This window comes from Diadema antillarum, unplaced genomic scaffold (genome assembly GCF_040938485.1).
Source record: "Diadema antillarum isolate AM-2024a unplaced genomic scaffold, OU_Dant_1.0 seq00000647_RagTag, whole genome shotgun sequence".
In the NCBI taxonomy this organism is placed as follows: Eukaryota; Metazoa; Echinodermata; class Echinoidea; order Diadematoida; family Diadematidae; genus Diadema; species Diadema antillarum.
This window is the reverse complement of record NW_027271561.1, coordinates 507,762-523,153: the sequence shown is the minus strand read 5'-3', so window position 1 is coordinate 523,153 and position 15,392 is coordinate 507,762. Positions and strand designations below refer to the sequence as shown.

The following is a 15,392-nucleotide window of genomic DNA, read 5'->3' as shown; positions in this document are numbered from 1 at the left end:
AACGTTTTGAGAGATATTCAGAAACCACTCTATGAGATGTCGAAGAGCATGCAATTCTTAGGGGTATCAAAAGTTTATTTGATGAAAATCAGTTTTTAAATGTCTGAGATATCCAAAAACAATGTGAAACAAAGAGACCCTAATAAATTTGGGGCATGTCGCCTTTTATTATTATCAAATTTGGGGATATCTCAGCCATTTGAAAACCAATTTTCATCAAATAAACGTTGAATCCTTCTTAAAATCACATGCTCTTTCATATTTCATATGAGGTTTCTCATTATCTCACTTAGGAAAGTTCAAAACATGAATCCCCACCTCAACCACTACTGTACAGTCCCTTTAATTATAGTAATTTGTTGTAACACTCTTCATAGATTTTTGTTTTCATGTTGGTAATATGTTTGTACATTTCTATTGTGCAGCAATATATTTAGTTTCATCAAATCCGTTTTCACAATAGTAACTGCAAACTTGGGCAAAAAGACTCAGGTACTTGCGTGCAGTGAAGCATTTTTCGTTCAAGGCGTCATACGTACCCCCCCCCCCCCCCCCCCCCCCCCCCCCGCAAATGCGTAATCCGTTCTTATGTAGTCGGCGCCCCCTGCCCAACCCTTACACAACGTTCGTGCGTGACAATCGCCGCGGCCGCAGTAGAACCCTACAGACAGAGCAGTGTTTCACTACAATCTACGAGAAAATGGCAGCTTCACGTTACAGGAAATTTCTTCGTTTGATGGAAGAATGGCCGACAGATCCGTCCAAGAAGGGGAGAGACCTAGCTGTAACTATTAGAGAACGTGTAGCTCATGGCTTCAGGAGAGGAGAAAATTCAGAGGTGAATATGAAACCCGGCTCAATGCAATGGTAGATATGGCGAGCACTTTTGCTTGGTCCCATGCGCTGAAATCTGTGTTGCAACGCCAGTGCATAATTGTAAAAGAGAGAAAACGAAGACCAGTGGGACACTAAAATCTAGATTCTCGCTGTCTGTCTAGACACTATCGAAAATCTGGTTTTACGTTCATGTGGTTTTGCCTTTATTGTACGTTCCCCAGATATTTCACGACATTGGAGCTCAAAAAACCACAGTAAATGGGTGGGGCCTGGGGTAAAGTTTAGACCTTTGCTTGGTTTTGACTTGACCGAAAGATCGGTCTGTATCTGTCCGTCGGGGAATGTTCCGCGGAGACTGCGTCTGGCTTCACGGATCCCCTCCGTATACAGACCGAAGTCAATGATTGCGGCTCCTGTGTGGAGCAGTTGCGCACAGATCAAACGTTACGATAAACCAATATTTCAGACAGCTTTTTTACATTCAAAAAAGTTTGACATGACATGACACATTATGCAGTAATATTTGAGGTTAATTTCTCACATTTTGCAATCGAAATACAGTGACGCAGTTATAATGCAGAAATTTTATCCATATCGCAACATCGCCGTTCGCTAGCCGTAGGTCGCCATTTTGAATCTGTAAACCAATCACATGCGAGGTACTTTATTTAGTTAAAAAAACACGTAGAAACTACCTCGCATGTGATTGGCTAACAGATTCATACTGTATGTTTCTGCAGTTTGAACGTGACGACGCGACGGGCTGGTTGATGTGTGTTTTGCGTTGAAAATTCTACCGAAATATTGGATTATTCATTAATCTGGTGAGTGTAGTCTATTCTTGAATAGTTGATTTAACTATTCAAGCTTAAATTTGCCGACCTAGGGCCGTGAATTAGACGCAATCGAGAAGGGTGAGGTACCTCACCCAATTTTCCATAGAGACAGTGGTTAAGAACATCCACACAGCAATGGGTACTACAACCTTCCGTCTGTCTACGGAGGACAGCGTTAATGGCAAAATACAAAAGAGTCCTCGGACAGACGGATCTTTCTGTCTAGGTTTTGACGGCTTGCATGGCGCTGTGCTGGCTTGAGCACGATTCTAAACACCACTTAACTAACACCATGCTAACAGTCACACACACGGACCTGATCACTGATAGAAACGCTAGAGTCAATTCTAGAAAGTAAATTGTTAAACTTAGAGGTACCATGTAGATGAACTTATATATGTTATAGTGTTACTTTTCTGTTGTTTATATACCTTCCACAGATTGTCAACATTGCTGACGTATGCATGAGTCGAGCACCTAGAACTGCGACTCAAATGAGCAAAGAGTCAAAGACTTATTTATGTTGACAATTTCTTCTCTTGATGTATTTGTACGATGTATTTATTTCACAGCTCTTCACGTCTCGATCGCGGCGATCATTTCATCAGCTCGGCTAACTACTTTAAAGGTCTTTATTTTCATTGCCAACCCAAATTGGCAAATGCAATTTGACCGATAAAGTTAGTGTCTACATTACATCAGTTCTCAAAATACAAAGTTGGAAGTGTCAATCTCTACATAAAGTTTCCTTTGCCACTGCTTTCATTACCCTTCCCCCCCCCCCCCCCCCCTAGGTCTGGAGTAATTTTGTTCTTGATATTTGTGTACTATTAACAGTAGACACTGCATTTCAAAGAAATCACTGAAGACCCACTAGAATCCAACTATTACTTGAAGTTGATGGCTAGTTATGCTTTGACTCATCTTTGGATTGTGAATAATGCCCAATTTATCTAGGCCTTTACGTACTGGTACTTTATAATGGTTTATTTGTACAGCACAAGGAAACAGTTTGGGATGTACTGAATACTGATGATAGATTATATTCTTTTACATACATGTTGTATTCTGCAGGGGCGGATCTAGGAATTCCATAAAGAGGGGGCACGTTTACAAAATTAAAGGGGGAGGCGCACGCACCCTCCCCCATTTTTTTTTTTTTGTATTATTTCTTTTGTTTCAGAAAAAAAAGGGGGCATGCACCCGGTGAGGTCCTCCCTAGATCTGCCACTGTCCTGTCTTCAGTGTAGTAGGAATTTGAGTTTCTTTGGCCTGCACTGACATTATTAGAGAGATTAATATTGATTTTTTTCCTTTGTCCATTTTATCTCCAGATTAACGAAAAAGAGTGTGACAGGATGTACGAGGCTCTGAATAAGATTCATAAAGATGTCTACAGGGAAAAGGTAAGTGGGTGCTAGGGGATGTTGAGACAGAGTTTGGGCAAGTTAAGCCTGTCTGTCGCAGGATTTGGTTTTAGTTGCTGTTTGTGGTGGTGGTGATTTTGTGTGTTTTTTTTTTTACTCATCAGATGCTGAGTCTTCATATTGAAACCTAATTTTATTTGAATAATGAATGTGAGGAATAAACAAAGTAATACAATTTCTATGATCCATCAAGATAAGTGCATTGCTTCAGAGATAAGGTTTAGGAATCCTTTACTACCAGTAGTGATTTAGTTTGTTGAACTCATTGTTGAATTGAACAACTGTTGTAGTTATAGTATTCTCCAATAAGTGTGTGGATTTAAAAATTGAACACAAATTAGTGGAACACCTAGTACAAGTGTAAGGAAAGTTGGACAACGCCTTCAAAAGTTATGAAAAACAATTTATGATGTCATATAAGTTGAATGATATAAACAAAATATGCATGGAATCTCATATCTTCATCTCTGTATGAAAAGTATACACTGCCTTGACTGCTACTGAGATATGTTATGGCAAAGACTCTTTTGTATGCCTGCTTGAAGGGGCTAAGTCAAGATTAGAACTCTATGGAATTAGTAGAAAAAGTAATTTTTGTGTAATTCCTTGTGAAAATTTCTCCCTGAATCCGTGTGTGAAGAGATAGAAGAAGAAATATCCATCCTCTCTATTCTCCTCTGAACCGAATTTCTGAATCAATAAGCGTCTCTTGTCCTCTTCTTTTCACTTTTCCGTCATCACAGTACCCAAGAATACGGGAATCTTCTGCTACAGGAACATCTATGGAAGTTTGCAGAATGGTGATGGCTACAGGTTGGTATGAATCTGTTTCATATTCACAACTCAAGTTGTGATTCTTGATTGGTAGATAATAGATTTTGAAAGTTGTCTAACATGATTATCTAGACTCCTACAGGGCGTATAAAAAAAAAACGTTACACTTTTGAAGAAATTGTCTAAATTACATTTCAAAATATTTTGAAGATTTTTCCATATTTATGGATACCCAATAGTCTCATCTATCAAGTGCAATCAACCAAACAAATTTTTGTTCATGCTTGGCTGAACACTGACGCTCTTTGTCCAGAGTGTGAAAAATGGCTTGCGGCAAAATGAAAGAAGATGGAAAATTCAGCCAGCAATCCAAATAAGTGTTCTCATTCAAACAAATTGCTCTTTTGCTCACAGTTTTGATTATGTTATGCTAGTTTAGGAATTTTCTGGCGATTTTCTGTAATGTCTTAAATAATTCCATTGTGTTATGGAAGGTTAATTAACATCAATATTTGAAAAACTGAATTATTTTTTAGTTTATTCGTTCAATCAGCCAATTGATTATTTCAAAGACTGAAAAGTGATTGATTGATTATTGGGTTGATTCACTGATTGATTGAACGACTCAATGACTGACTAACTGATATATCGGTTGATGTATTGATCGTTTGATTGATTGATTGATTGATTGATTGATTGATTGATTGATTAATTGGTCAATCAATTGATTGAGTAATGGGATGAATGATTTGAATGTTGATTACTAGTAATTTGGTACCACTACCGCATTAATGCATAACTGGCATATGGTATTGATGTGTCCGTGTATTGTGAAAACTGTGCTTTAAAGATCTTGAAGTAATTACACACTCTAATTCTCACCAATTGACTTAGAAATGAAATCATTAAAATTACGATAAAGCTGACAAAAAAATCTCAGACTATCATTACATTATCAAAGCTTTAAGCAAAAGAGCAATTTGTTTGAATGGGAGCACTTATTTGGATTGCTGGCTGCATTTTCCATCTTCTTTCATTGAGTCATTCAATCAATCAGTGAATCAACCCAATAATCAATCAATCACTTTTCAGTCTTTGAAATAATCAATTGGCTGATTGAATGAATAAACTAAAATATAATTCAGTTTTTCAAATATTGATGTTGTTATTTAACCTTCCATAACACAATGGAATTATTCAAGACATTACAGAAAATTGCCAGAAAATTCCTAAACTAGCATAACATAATCAAAACTGTGAGCAAAAGAGCAATTTGTTTGAATGAGAACACATATTTGGACTGCTGGCTGAATTTTCCATCTTCTTTCATTTTGCCGCAAGCCATTTTTCACACTCTGGACAAAGAGCGTCAGTGTTCAGCCAAGCGTGAACAAAAATTTGTTTTGTTAATTGCACTTTGATAGATGAGACTATTTGGCATACATGAATATGAAAAAAATCTTCCAAATATTTTGAAATGTAATTTAGACAATTTTTTCAAAAATATAAATTTTTTTCTTTTATACACTCTGTATAGTCTGACATCTAGAATGAGCTGCATCAAGGATTAATGCTTCAAAATTCAAGATTCCTGCCCAACTCTCGGCAAACTGGCTGTTTGCTGCACCGGCAGCAGTTTTAGATCGGTCATTCCAAAATGGTTTCCCTGACAGGTGTATTAAAGAAAGGCTAAGGCTAGATTCTGTTAAGAATGTGTGGACTTTCTCTAAGCCCTTTCTGTGAGCCCCACTCCTGAAAAGTCATGATATGTCACTGGGGGAATTTAGCAGCTCTGTGCATCCTTTGTTCGCTTGCTGTTTGCTGAAAGCCAAAAGTTTCAAATAACTACTCCAAAAATGCTGGGCAATCCTAGCCCACTGAGCTTGAGCAAATACCGCTGATGGCTCGTTTGTTGTAGTTGTTGTCTTTTCATTGTCCACACATTGCCCAATGATATGATAACCATGTAGGCCTACTACTGATACTTGCACTGCAAAGAAGTTGGAAAGACTTAGATTAACTGTAAATTTCATCTCAAAACAATTCACCAATATTGATCAAACTCAGTGGTAAAGTGAAGTCCGTAAACTTGGCCGATGTAATAACGTGCCCATGATAATCAATCTGAGACAATTTGTAGTAATGACCAGTCAATTTTCCAACCTTTTTACATGCAACTCCTGCTATACCAAAGTCCTTGAGACCAGAGTTTGTTTTTGTTATTTCAAGATTCCATAGTAGCCAAACCATTTAGTACATAAGAATATTGTAGATGATAATTTTGACCCTGAATTTGTACTTCACTGTAGCAAGACTTTCGATATAAGTGTTCGTTATAATGGGAATGAAATGTAGATAATTCCTTGAGAGGTACTAGTGTGATGAATTGCTTCATATTTCAGGAGTATTTCATGCAGCCACGTCTTGTCAATGTGAAGAACGATTGATATCCCTTCTTTCTTTTTTTTCTCCTTACAGACACCATAAACCACCTGGACTCGCTAAATAAAAGCTCATGGCAGAAAGTACGGGACTTTATGAAGGGCACCTCGCCGGGAATGGAGAAGAGTTGATGTTGGCCTGATGTCTGTGGGGCTCTCCCCATCATTTCAACCAGGAACTCTAACGACATTCATGCTTCTTTTCTAAGAAGTTCTGAGGGAGCCAGTTGGCCCAAGCCTCAATTCTGCTAGAACTTATATTTCACCAAATGCAGAAATAAAGTCTACAGTTTTGTTTGCACATTGCAAATACAGTGTATGCATATTTTTGAAGATTGTGGTATCCCTGAGAGTTTTGTGAGAAAAACAGTTTTAACAGATTTTCTTCAACCTTCATTTTGATGTCTTTGAGGTTCTTTGTACCATCTTTTAGGGTCCTCCACAAAAATAACATGACATTGGAGTTCGCTCTGAAGATCATCAGGGATTTTAGTTGCCTTGGGAAATGCAAATGAGAAGTAGTAGACTTCTCAAGAAGTCGTGCAAGCTCAGGTATTTAACAAATCACAAGTGTTCCAGGATTAGGGTTAGGATTAGGGTTAGGGTCCAGGGTCCAGGGTAATTGCCCAGGGGGTAATTGCCCTTGACCCGATCACTCATCATGTGAAGTACAGTTATAAAGAAGTAGCCATTATGTGATGTTGTCTGTTTCAATACCTAGATGTTATCAGAGTGATATGACTCTTTGCCTTTTGCCTTTGTTTTACAACCATAAAGAGATTGTTGTATGCTGCACGAGTGTCGGTATACAGTCCGACCTCTCCTATCCGGCTTCCCTTTATCTAGATCACTCTATTATCCAGATGCGATCTTGGTGTTATTTTTCTTTTCACTGTAATAATTACAGGGAAAAGGAAGATTTCAAATTCAAACAAAATTCCTACACTAACTCACATGAATTACATATTATTTTCAACATAATTAACATACTTTCACATCTAATTTTCATAAAACAACTTGCATTCAGACATTCACTACCCCTTACATCACCGCAAGAACATGAACAGAAAACTTTTCATTAAATCAGGGCACAATACAGGCGATCGTTCTTCAGCAGCTGCATGAATTAAACATTGAGTCTCCCATAACCGGCCAAATCCTTTATCGGGGTTAGCGCCGACCCCGACATGTCCGGATAGGAGAGATCGGACTGTATCAGGAAAAATGTAGTATTCTATCTTTGTTGTTTGCATCATTATGTAATATAGTATAAGGATTAGAAAGAGAAACATTGTATTATTTATTTCTTCCTGAGCAGATATCAATTTTTCAAGTCGAGAGAGAGAGAGAGAGTATTTAGAGAGAGAGAGAGCGAGATACCTTTTACAGCGAACTGAATGTGGTTTAATTTGCCTCAACAGTATCATTTTCCCAGAAAGATGCCAAAGTCTTCACAAAATAGCTTTACTGATTAGCCACTGATATCTACTTATGATCAGAATCCATCCTTTTGAGTCAGTTGCATGCAGCATTCTTTGGAATTCTTGTGTCATGGCCTGTGTTTTTGGAAGCCCTCCACAAGAAATATACATGTACATGTATCACACACTGAATGTGGTTGCCATGGCAGCTGCTAAAGCACCAACCAATCAGCTGTAGGGCATTAGTTGTTGCTTTGGTGGCTGCGAATGCCGTGACTTGCAGTGATAGAACTTTACCCCAATTCGTGATACAGGGGCCAAGAGGGGAGGGTTCCTCAGAAACAAACCAGGTATGTTAAGAGACTGTATGGTTTCATGTCCAGTTATAAAGTCATGGACACTGCAGTGAAAGGTGAGGAATTGTACCAAGGCATCTTGATGTGTGTGCATTCTTGCCCTTCTGGGTAGAATAAATCAGCTAGATGTTCAGGGGGGAAAAAATATCTACAGATTCTTGTACAGTGGACTCCTGTTAAACAATGTCCTCAGTTTTCTTTCAAAATTTCACTTACATGTATGGATGTAACCGAACAAATAAACAATAGAAAAATAGAGCGAATAACATTGAGGCCTGAATATTTACTTTGTTCTAACCAGAATTTTGTTATAACTGTGTTTGTTACAACTGGAGTGCACTGTGTAATGTTGCTCTTAGTGGATCTTGGATGTGTGATCTGGTTGGAGTTTTGCCCACATAGGAGTATGAAATGCGGACGGAATGTGTTCTTTTGACTGGAGGATTTTTATGCATGATATGACGTGAAAAGGTTTTCAGAAACATGTCACATGGTGAATTTACGAGAAACTTACACTTCAGGAACATGTGTATGAACCAGCTGTATCAGACCATCACGATGTGTGTTTTATCTATACATACTGTATATTCTTCAAACGCAATTCTGCATGATAGATTTGCTGCAGGAGATGTTGATTAAAGATACAAATGGTCTATGACTGGATATTAGGAAGACTTTGTGTAGATCAGTTGGCATTACTGAGGAATACATTAAATGGGATTATAGTGTCCTCCAGACTTTAAAATGTGTGTACTGTTTGTGTCATTACAGGAGTAGACATGTGAATGAGTTCTGGAGCAGTTACTGTGCTATATGCAGAACTTTTTTTTTTCTTCCTTTTGTGTCCTATTTTTTCTTTTTAAGCTAGATTAACAGGTTTTTTATCTTTTGTGTCCATCTTTTTTATAAGCCAGTTTCATTTTGATAAAAAAAAAGAAGGAAAAGCCTCATCAAAGCAATGAAAATGAAAGGAAAACAGCTGTGCTTCTCTTGATCATTATTTTGTTACATACGCGAGTGTGTATGTGTGGGTTGTGTGTGTGTTCATGTACAGTCAACCTGCTTTTAAACGTTGACCTTGCATAAGTCGAACAATCGTGTAAGTCAAAGGTCTTTTCAAGTCCTCTTCTCTTGACGCTGACTTCAATCCCTCATAAGTTGAATTTCTTCTTAAAGTCAAAGCTATTTCTTCAGTCCAAGTAGATTGACTTTAATAGGCAATGTTGACTGTACAGTGTATCTAAAGAGTAGTCTAGAGTGTGTGGTTTTTTAACATTTTCTCTGCAATCTTTATGTCTGCTAGATAAATGATTAATGACATTACTGACATATCAACCATTTTGAATAGAACAAAGTTATAATTCCAAATGTGACTGACTGCCACTTTTAAGTCACACACTTGTCTCTGACAACATGTGTCTGTTTAAGAAAAAAAACACACCTATTTTAGGAAAAAGGACACTGCATACAGATTAAAACAGTGCAAGAGCCAAATTGTGCCATGTAGTTGTGAAGATTTATTGTGTTCAAGACCCACAGACTACTGGTACAGTAAATATTGCATCTAGGAGAACGGCAATCCATACACAGAGACGCTGATGACGTAACGCAAGGATGAATGGTTATTTGATTCATACTTATCACATGAGAAGAATGGGGAAGCTATGTGGCCAACACTCTGCATTCATAGATCCCACAACATGTCTTCTGCTAGTTCTGAAAAATTAACATGCATATAGCCCCTCCAACTTGTTATTTATTTATATGGAAAAATAAACCAGAGAAGATAGTTTGAAGATTAATCAAATTTCCTCATAGGTTTAACCATGTCTGAGAAGAAAGTGCATACACATCCAATAATTTCAGTCGATGCCCAAATTTTGAAATTATCTTACATAATACATTTAAAAATCTACTGCATACATGTACCTCAATTGCTACTCGAAAGTCAGCTAGGTTCCTCAAGAAGTGTATGACGACGAAAAAGTGAAGTGCAACTGTGCTACACATACCAGTCACATGGAATGATAGATTAAGATGCAAATCACCAATTAATATTCCCACTTCATCTGAAATGCTATAGGTACACTCCCAAGACTACACATGCAATGACCAGACCACGCGCAATAAATACACCAACTCACTACAACATCCACCGTAAAATATTCTATACAAACAGCTCACTTTCATGTTTGAAATTGGCCTACACAACTGAACTGAACAGAACAAGCACACTGTTTGAGACATGAACATGCAGTAAGGTTAACAGACATCTACTTCATTTCTCTGGCTCATGTATCACAAAAATAAGAAGAGCATTGTATTTACATGGGTACAGTCAATTCGATGAGAACCTAATTGGCATGGTGCTCTAAAAGAGGAGGAATAATGGGATGAATCTCATAGATATTTCTCCCGAAGATAACAGCAAGATATGAAGGGGACAAAGAACTAACATGTACCCAAGTACATGCATGCATGTGTACCTAAGTACATTTATATGTACCAGGTAGGTACATTGGGTCACTTCGCAAAATTATCAGACTTGACAAGACTCTGACATGATCTAAAGCCAGCCGCACACTATTCGACTGACAGACTTTGGATCTGAAATAAACAACCGTGTTTATTCTGAGGCTACGGGGATTTATTTCGGATCCAACGTCTGTCAGTCGTGTAGTCGTGAGTCACATAGTGTGCGGCGGGCTTATGATGTCAAGAGACGTTGAAGACAATTTTTATGCCATTAATGCTGATGTTTCACCAGGGAGGTGGGAACACCTCCCTGGTTTAACAGTAAACAGTCCGTCAAATATTATTATGGATACAGCATGTCATGGACAAGACCAAAAAGCAGCGGCAGGAATTCTGGAAGATTTTTTTCTAATCATTATCAGAGTCCCTCTCTTGGTATCAAATGACTGTCCCTACTGCACATACATGTGCCATAAAACAGCCTTGGTCTGAACTGCACGTCCATGTACCATACAACAGCCTTGGTCTGAACTGCACGTCCATGTACCATAAAACAGCCTTGATCTGAACTGCATGTACATGTTAACATAAAACAGCCTTGATCTGTTCAGTGTGCCCTCTATGTTCTCTCTCCACCGTAATGAAAGACTTGACATCACACGCTAGAATCTTCCTGGGCAAAGATGAACCAGCCTCAGGTCTCCAAACACAGGAGATACTAGTAGTAGTGGTAGTAAATTTCTTGCACAGAGAAGAAATTACAGTACATCAAAGTCTGGGGCCCCCTTGCTTGTATTCTCTCACTAATAAGATCTAAAGTGCGAAGCAGATAGAGTATTGGAGATTTCTACTAAAGTTTGCATTTTACATAATGCAGATTTGGGATGAATTGAGCGCGGTTACGGACAAATCTGGCTTAATGGATGCTTCCAACTACTTCATCTTGAATCCTTGCATATCCTGTGTTCTACATCAACATTCATAGATGGTTATATGAAATTTAAAGTGAAAAATGATTTGGGGTCTGATATCATCACAACTAGAACACATTATTACAGGTAAATAACCATTCACATTCATCTGGTTAGATATGTATTATTTCACGGGTGAGTTTACAGCTACTTTTACTTAATACCACAAATTCCACATCACAGTTTAATACAAATTCCAGTTAACAGAAATAAATCAATTATATAACAAACTACACAATTCTCCTTTCATTAGAATATTTACAATGCTTGTCTCTTCACTCCATTATAATAAGACTGTTAATAAAGAAATCATGCTTTTACCTAACATACGCCACTCTTTTTAGGTGTCATACGATAGTAGAATGTATTAAATATAATATCAATAATATCATGATGTTTTGATAGTGATTATGTTGGACAAGACAATGCTACTGAACCAGTGGTGATAGTGCTTGTAGTGTACTACTCATACTCTGTGAACAAAGTCCAACACAGTGGCCCTACAATAGATGACTCTTGACTAACATATGTATGGCATGTAAACTAGTCAGTTATTGGATACACACAGGGAGATCTTGGGTATACAGAAGTAATGCGCTCGTCTCATGAACTCCCAATTTCCGGTCATATACACCCGTCTGCAAATGTGACGAGATATTCACAGAGACGGCGTGGGCCTTTTTGATCTTTACAAGAGAATGCAACAGATGCGGATTTTAAAGGACAAGTTCACCTTCATAAACATAAGGATTGAGAAAATGCAACAATATTAGTAGAACACATCAGTGAAAGTTTGAGGAAAATTGGACAATCGATGCAAAAGTTATGAATTTTTTAAATTTTTGTGTTGGAACCGCTGGATGAGGAGACTACTACAGCTTGTGAGTCATATGCGTACAACAGTATAAAGAAAATGTAAAAGAAAATTCAACATATTTTCACTTTTTTCGCATAATAAAAGATCACTTGACTTGCCTCTTTCTAAAGGCAGGGGGAATGATATTACCCATAACATTTGTCGGTAACGAGTCATGGGAATGTGAACTTTTTTCAAAAGATGGAATTTTGTGAAATTCTCTTTATATTTTCCTTATATTGTTGTACGCATGTGACATCTAAGTTATTCATACACTGCAGTAGTCTTCTCATCCAGCGGGTACTGCACAAAAACTTCAAAAATTCATAACTTTTGAACGGATTGTCTGATTTTCCTCAAACTTTCAATGATGTGTTCTACTAATATTGCTACATTCTCTCAATCCTTATGTTTATGAAGGTGAACTTGTCCTTTAAAACGCTCTTAGGAGTCAACATTCCTTTGGTAAAGCTTGTGTGAGTTGGGGAAACTAGCAAAGTCAAATTGTGCTCTCTAGACCTGCTCTGTGGGCAAAATTGTCAAAGAGTCACATCGTCCTGAATACTTCATGCTTAGTATGGAGACTCATGCAGGAAAATATTGTTATCAGAATTAATAATGATAATGCTCACAGAATCACCACCAACACTCTTTGCAAGGGCTTTTTTAAACTAAGAGAAATGGATCAACATCGTTACATGTTGGTATTGACTTCACTAACTGTGCATGCAGTAAAATGTGTGAGTAACCATATCGGCCATGCTGCACTACAAAGTGATATATATTGGCATCATCAAGCATGCTGGAGTAAATTTCTACACAAGTGCATTGTGACATTCTATGCACAGTGTGAAAGTCATTCTCGGCTCCGGAGACAGCCGATGTATATTCTTGGTGAGAATGCCTCTCATTGTCCTCAGCAGTAACTGCCCACAGATTTGTCACAAAAAAAGTACAATGAACCTTTCACATCTCAGTATTACATCAACACCATTGCCATAAGCACTACCCAGCAAAGCATGTTGTCTATTCTTCTTTAATTTCTTATGATTAAGTTGCCTTATCATTAACATACATAATTGTCATACTGGTGTAAACATTTTCTCTTTTTTTTCAGTTTTATCGTTACTATATTGAAAATATGTTGGAGATACAAGATAGGGCATCTAAAACTTGGAAGGAAATTATGCACTAGATGACCACAAGAGAAGATTGCGTTTCTTTTGCGATGAAAGATGAAAAGATTCTCCCCAGAAGATGATGTTGTTGCTATGGAAACATCACCCTCCACCTCTCTCCCTGGCCAGCCACAGTGTAGTTAATCCAACGAGCCAAGGGAGCATCCGGGGAGCAGCCGCCACCCGGCATCTAGCTGAAGTCGCGATCGGTGAGGATCATCGGGGCGATGAGCGTCCAGATGTAGAGGATGGCGCACACCCAGCTGGACGATATCTTGACCCACATGGCGCCGTTATTGGCCGACAGTGTGCTGAAGTCAGCTCCAGTGGGCCTGCAGTGAAGTTTCATTCAGTTTAATGCAGTTCAATTTGATGAAGTTCAGTTATGTTCAATTTGGGTCAATTTGGTTCAGTTTAATTCAGTTCACGCAGTTCAATTCTCTAAATATTTTTTTTTTTTGGGGGGGGGGTGGGTATTTTACTTGACATGATTAAATAAGGCACAGGCAAAACTGCAAATGATTTCCACATGAAATTTGAAGTATTATACAAATCCATTAATTATCGTCCCATTGAAATCAAAACTATTTCCCACAAGCTTGTCTTTTACGCGGGTCCCTCTTTTCCATTAACACAATTATTCTGAACAATTAGTTCCATAATATATGCATTTTTGTTGCAATACACTGTACATTTTGTTTTCCTTGAATTTGCACAACAACAAACATGTGTTATTGGAAATAAAATTTCATATGACTTAAGTGAGTTATATTTGGAAACATCCATGTTGAAATTCTAGCATGATATTAAACCCTGATCAATACAACATGTCAAAAATATCACCATGGAAGAAGAGAAGAAGGGAGAGGATGAAGAAGAGGAGGAGGAAGAGGAGGAGAAAGAAGAGGATGAAAAGAAGCGGTGGTACTCACTGGAACCAATTGGTGAGCGTCATCATCATGTAGAACGCCGCCAGCATCAGCATGATGTGGAAGAAGCTGTAGCTGTAGGCCACCCCATCCTCCTCATTGTCATACACTGTCTGGCCCCCAGCCTCTGCATCTTCCTTGCCGGAAGCCTGGATGCTGTCTAGAAGGGGGACGGGAGGGGGGAAGGAAAGGAGATACTTAAATGTAGAATATGCGATAATTAAAGGTGCATGGTCCCGGTGTTTTAGTCGAATGCGTACGCGGGCGCACGGTGCAAGTTTCCCATAGAGACATACGCTATCGACTCCTCTTTAGCGCTTACGCTTTGGCCCACTTCCCCGAGTCCGAAGAAGTCCAATCCACTGTAGTCAGTGGTCCGATCACAGTTCGGCTCATGATTCGGCTGAGGGGGATGACAGCTTTAGCAAACTTCTTTTGTGATGTCATAATAACAAGCACATATGCACACACCCTAGCATTACTACAGACTGCGCGATGCGCAGAGAAGACAACAAAGGCAACGTTACCTAGCAACACCTACGCACTTTACTCTTGATGAAAGCTCAACTTCGGTAATCTTCGTATCAATGTTAACGGTGATCGGCAGTATCATCAACAGCGCCCTCTACACTACCGGGACTATGCCCCTTTAAGTACAGGCGACTCCCATCATAGCAAAGTCCTCAGGACTGGCAGTTTTCTTTCTTTATATCAAAATTTCACAATAGCCAAACAAATAAAGAATATAAAGATTCCCACAGTAACATTTTGGGGACTTGAATTTTTACTTCACTGTAACGAAATTTTGTTTTAATTTCTCTTTAATCATTAACTGCATTCATTATAATTGGAGTGCACTGTACAATATCTCAATACACCAAGTAGAAAGAC

General features: G+C 38.4%; 2 protein-coding genes across 2 annotated transcripts in view; one reads left to right on the top strand and one right to left on the bottom strand.

The window, feature by feature from the left end:
* Positions 1-700: 700 nt before the first annotated feature.
* LOC139736443 (ubiquinol-cytochrome c reductase complex assembly factor 2-like) lies at positions 701-6,447 on the top strand. The gene is made up of 4 exons (XM_071647193.1): positions 701-838; positions 3,008-3,079; positions 3,844-3,913; positions 6,353-6,447. The coding sequence occupies exons 1-4, from the start codon at positions 701-703 to the stop codon at positions 6,445-6,447; spliced, it is 375 nt and encodes a 124-aa protein (XP_071503294.1).
* Positions 6,448-13,100: 6,653 nt separating this feature from the next.
* LOC139736428 (serine incorporator 3-like) overlaps positions 13,101-15,392 on the bottom strand; it is a 31,065-nt gene continuing 28,773 nt past the window's right edge. The window contains exons 12-13 of the mRNA XM_071647180.1: positions 14,505-14,661; positions 13,101-13,904 (exon numbers count right to left, since the gene is read on the bottom strand). Coding sequence (XP_071503281.1) covers positions 13,763-13,904; positions 14,505-14,661 — 299 coding nt within the window. The 3' untranslated portion in view covers positions 13,101-13,762. The remainder of the gene's footprint in view (positions 13,905-14,504; positions 14,662-15,392) is intronic.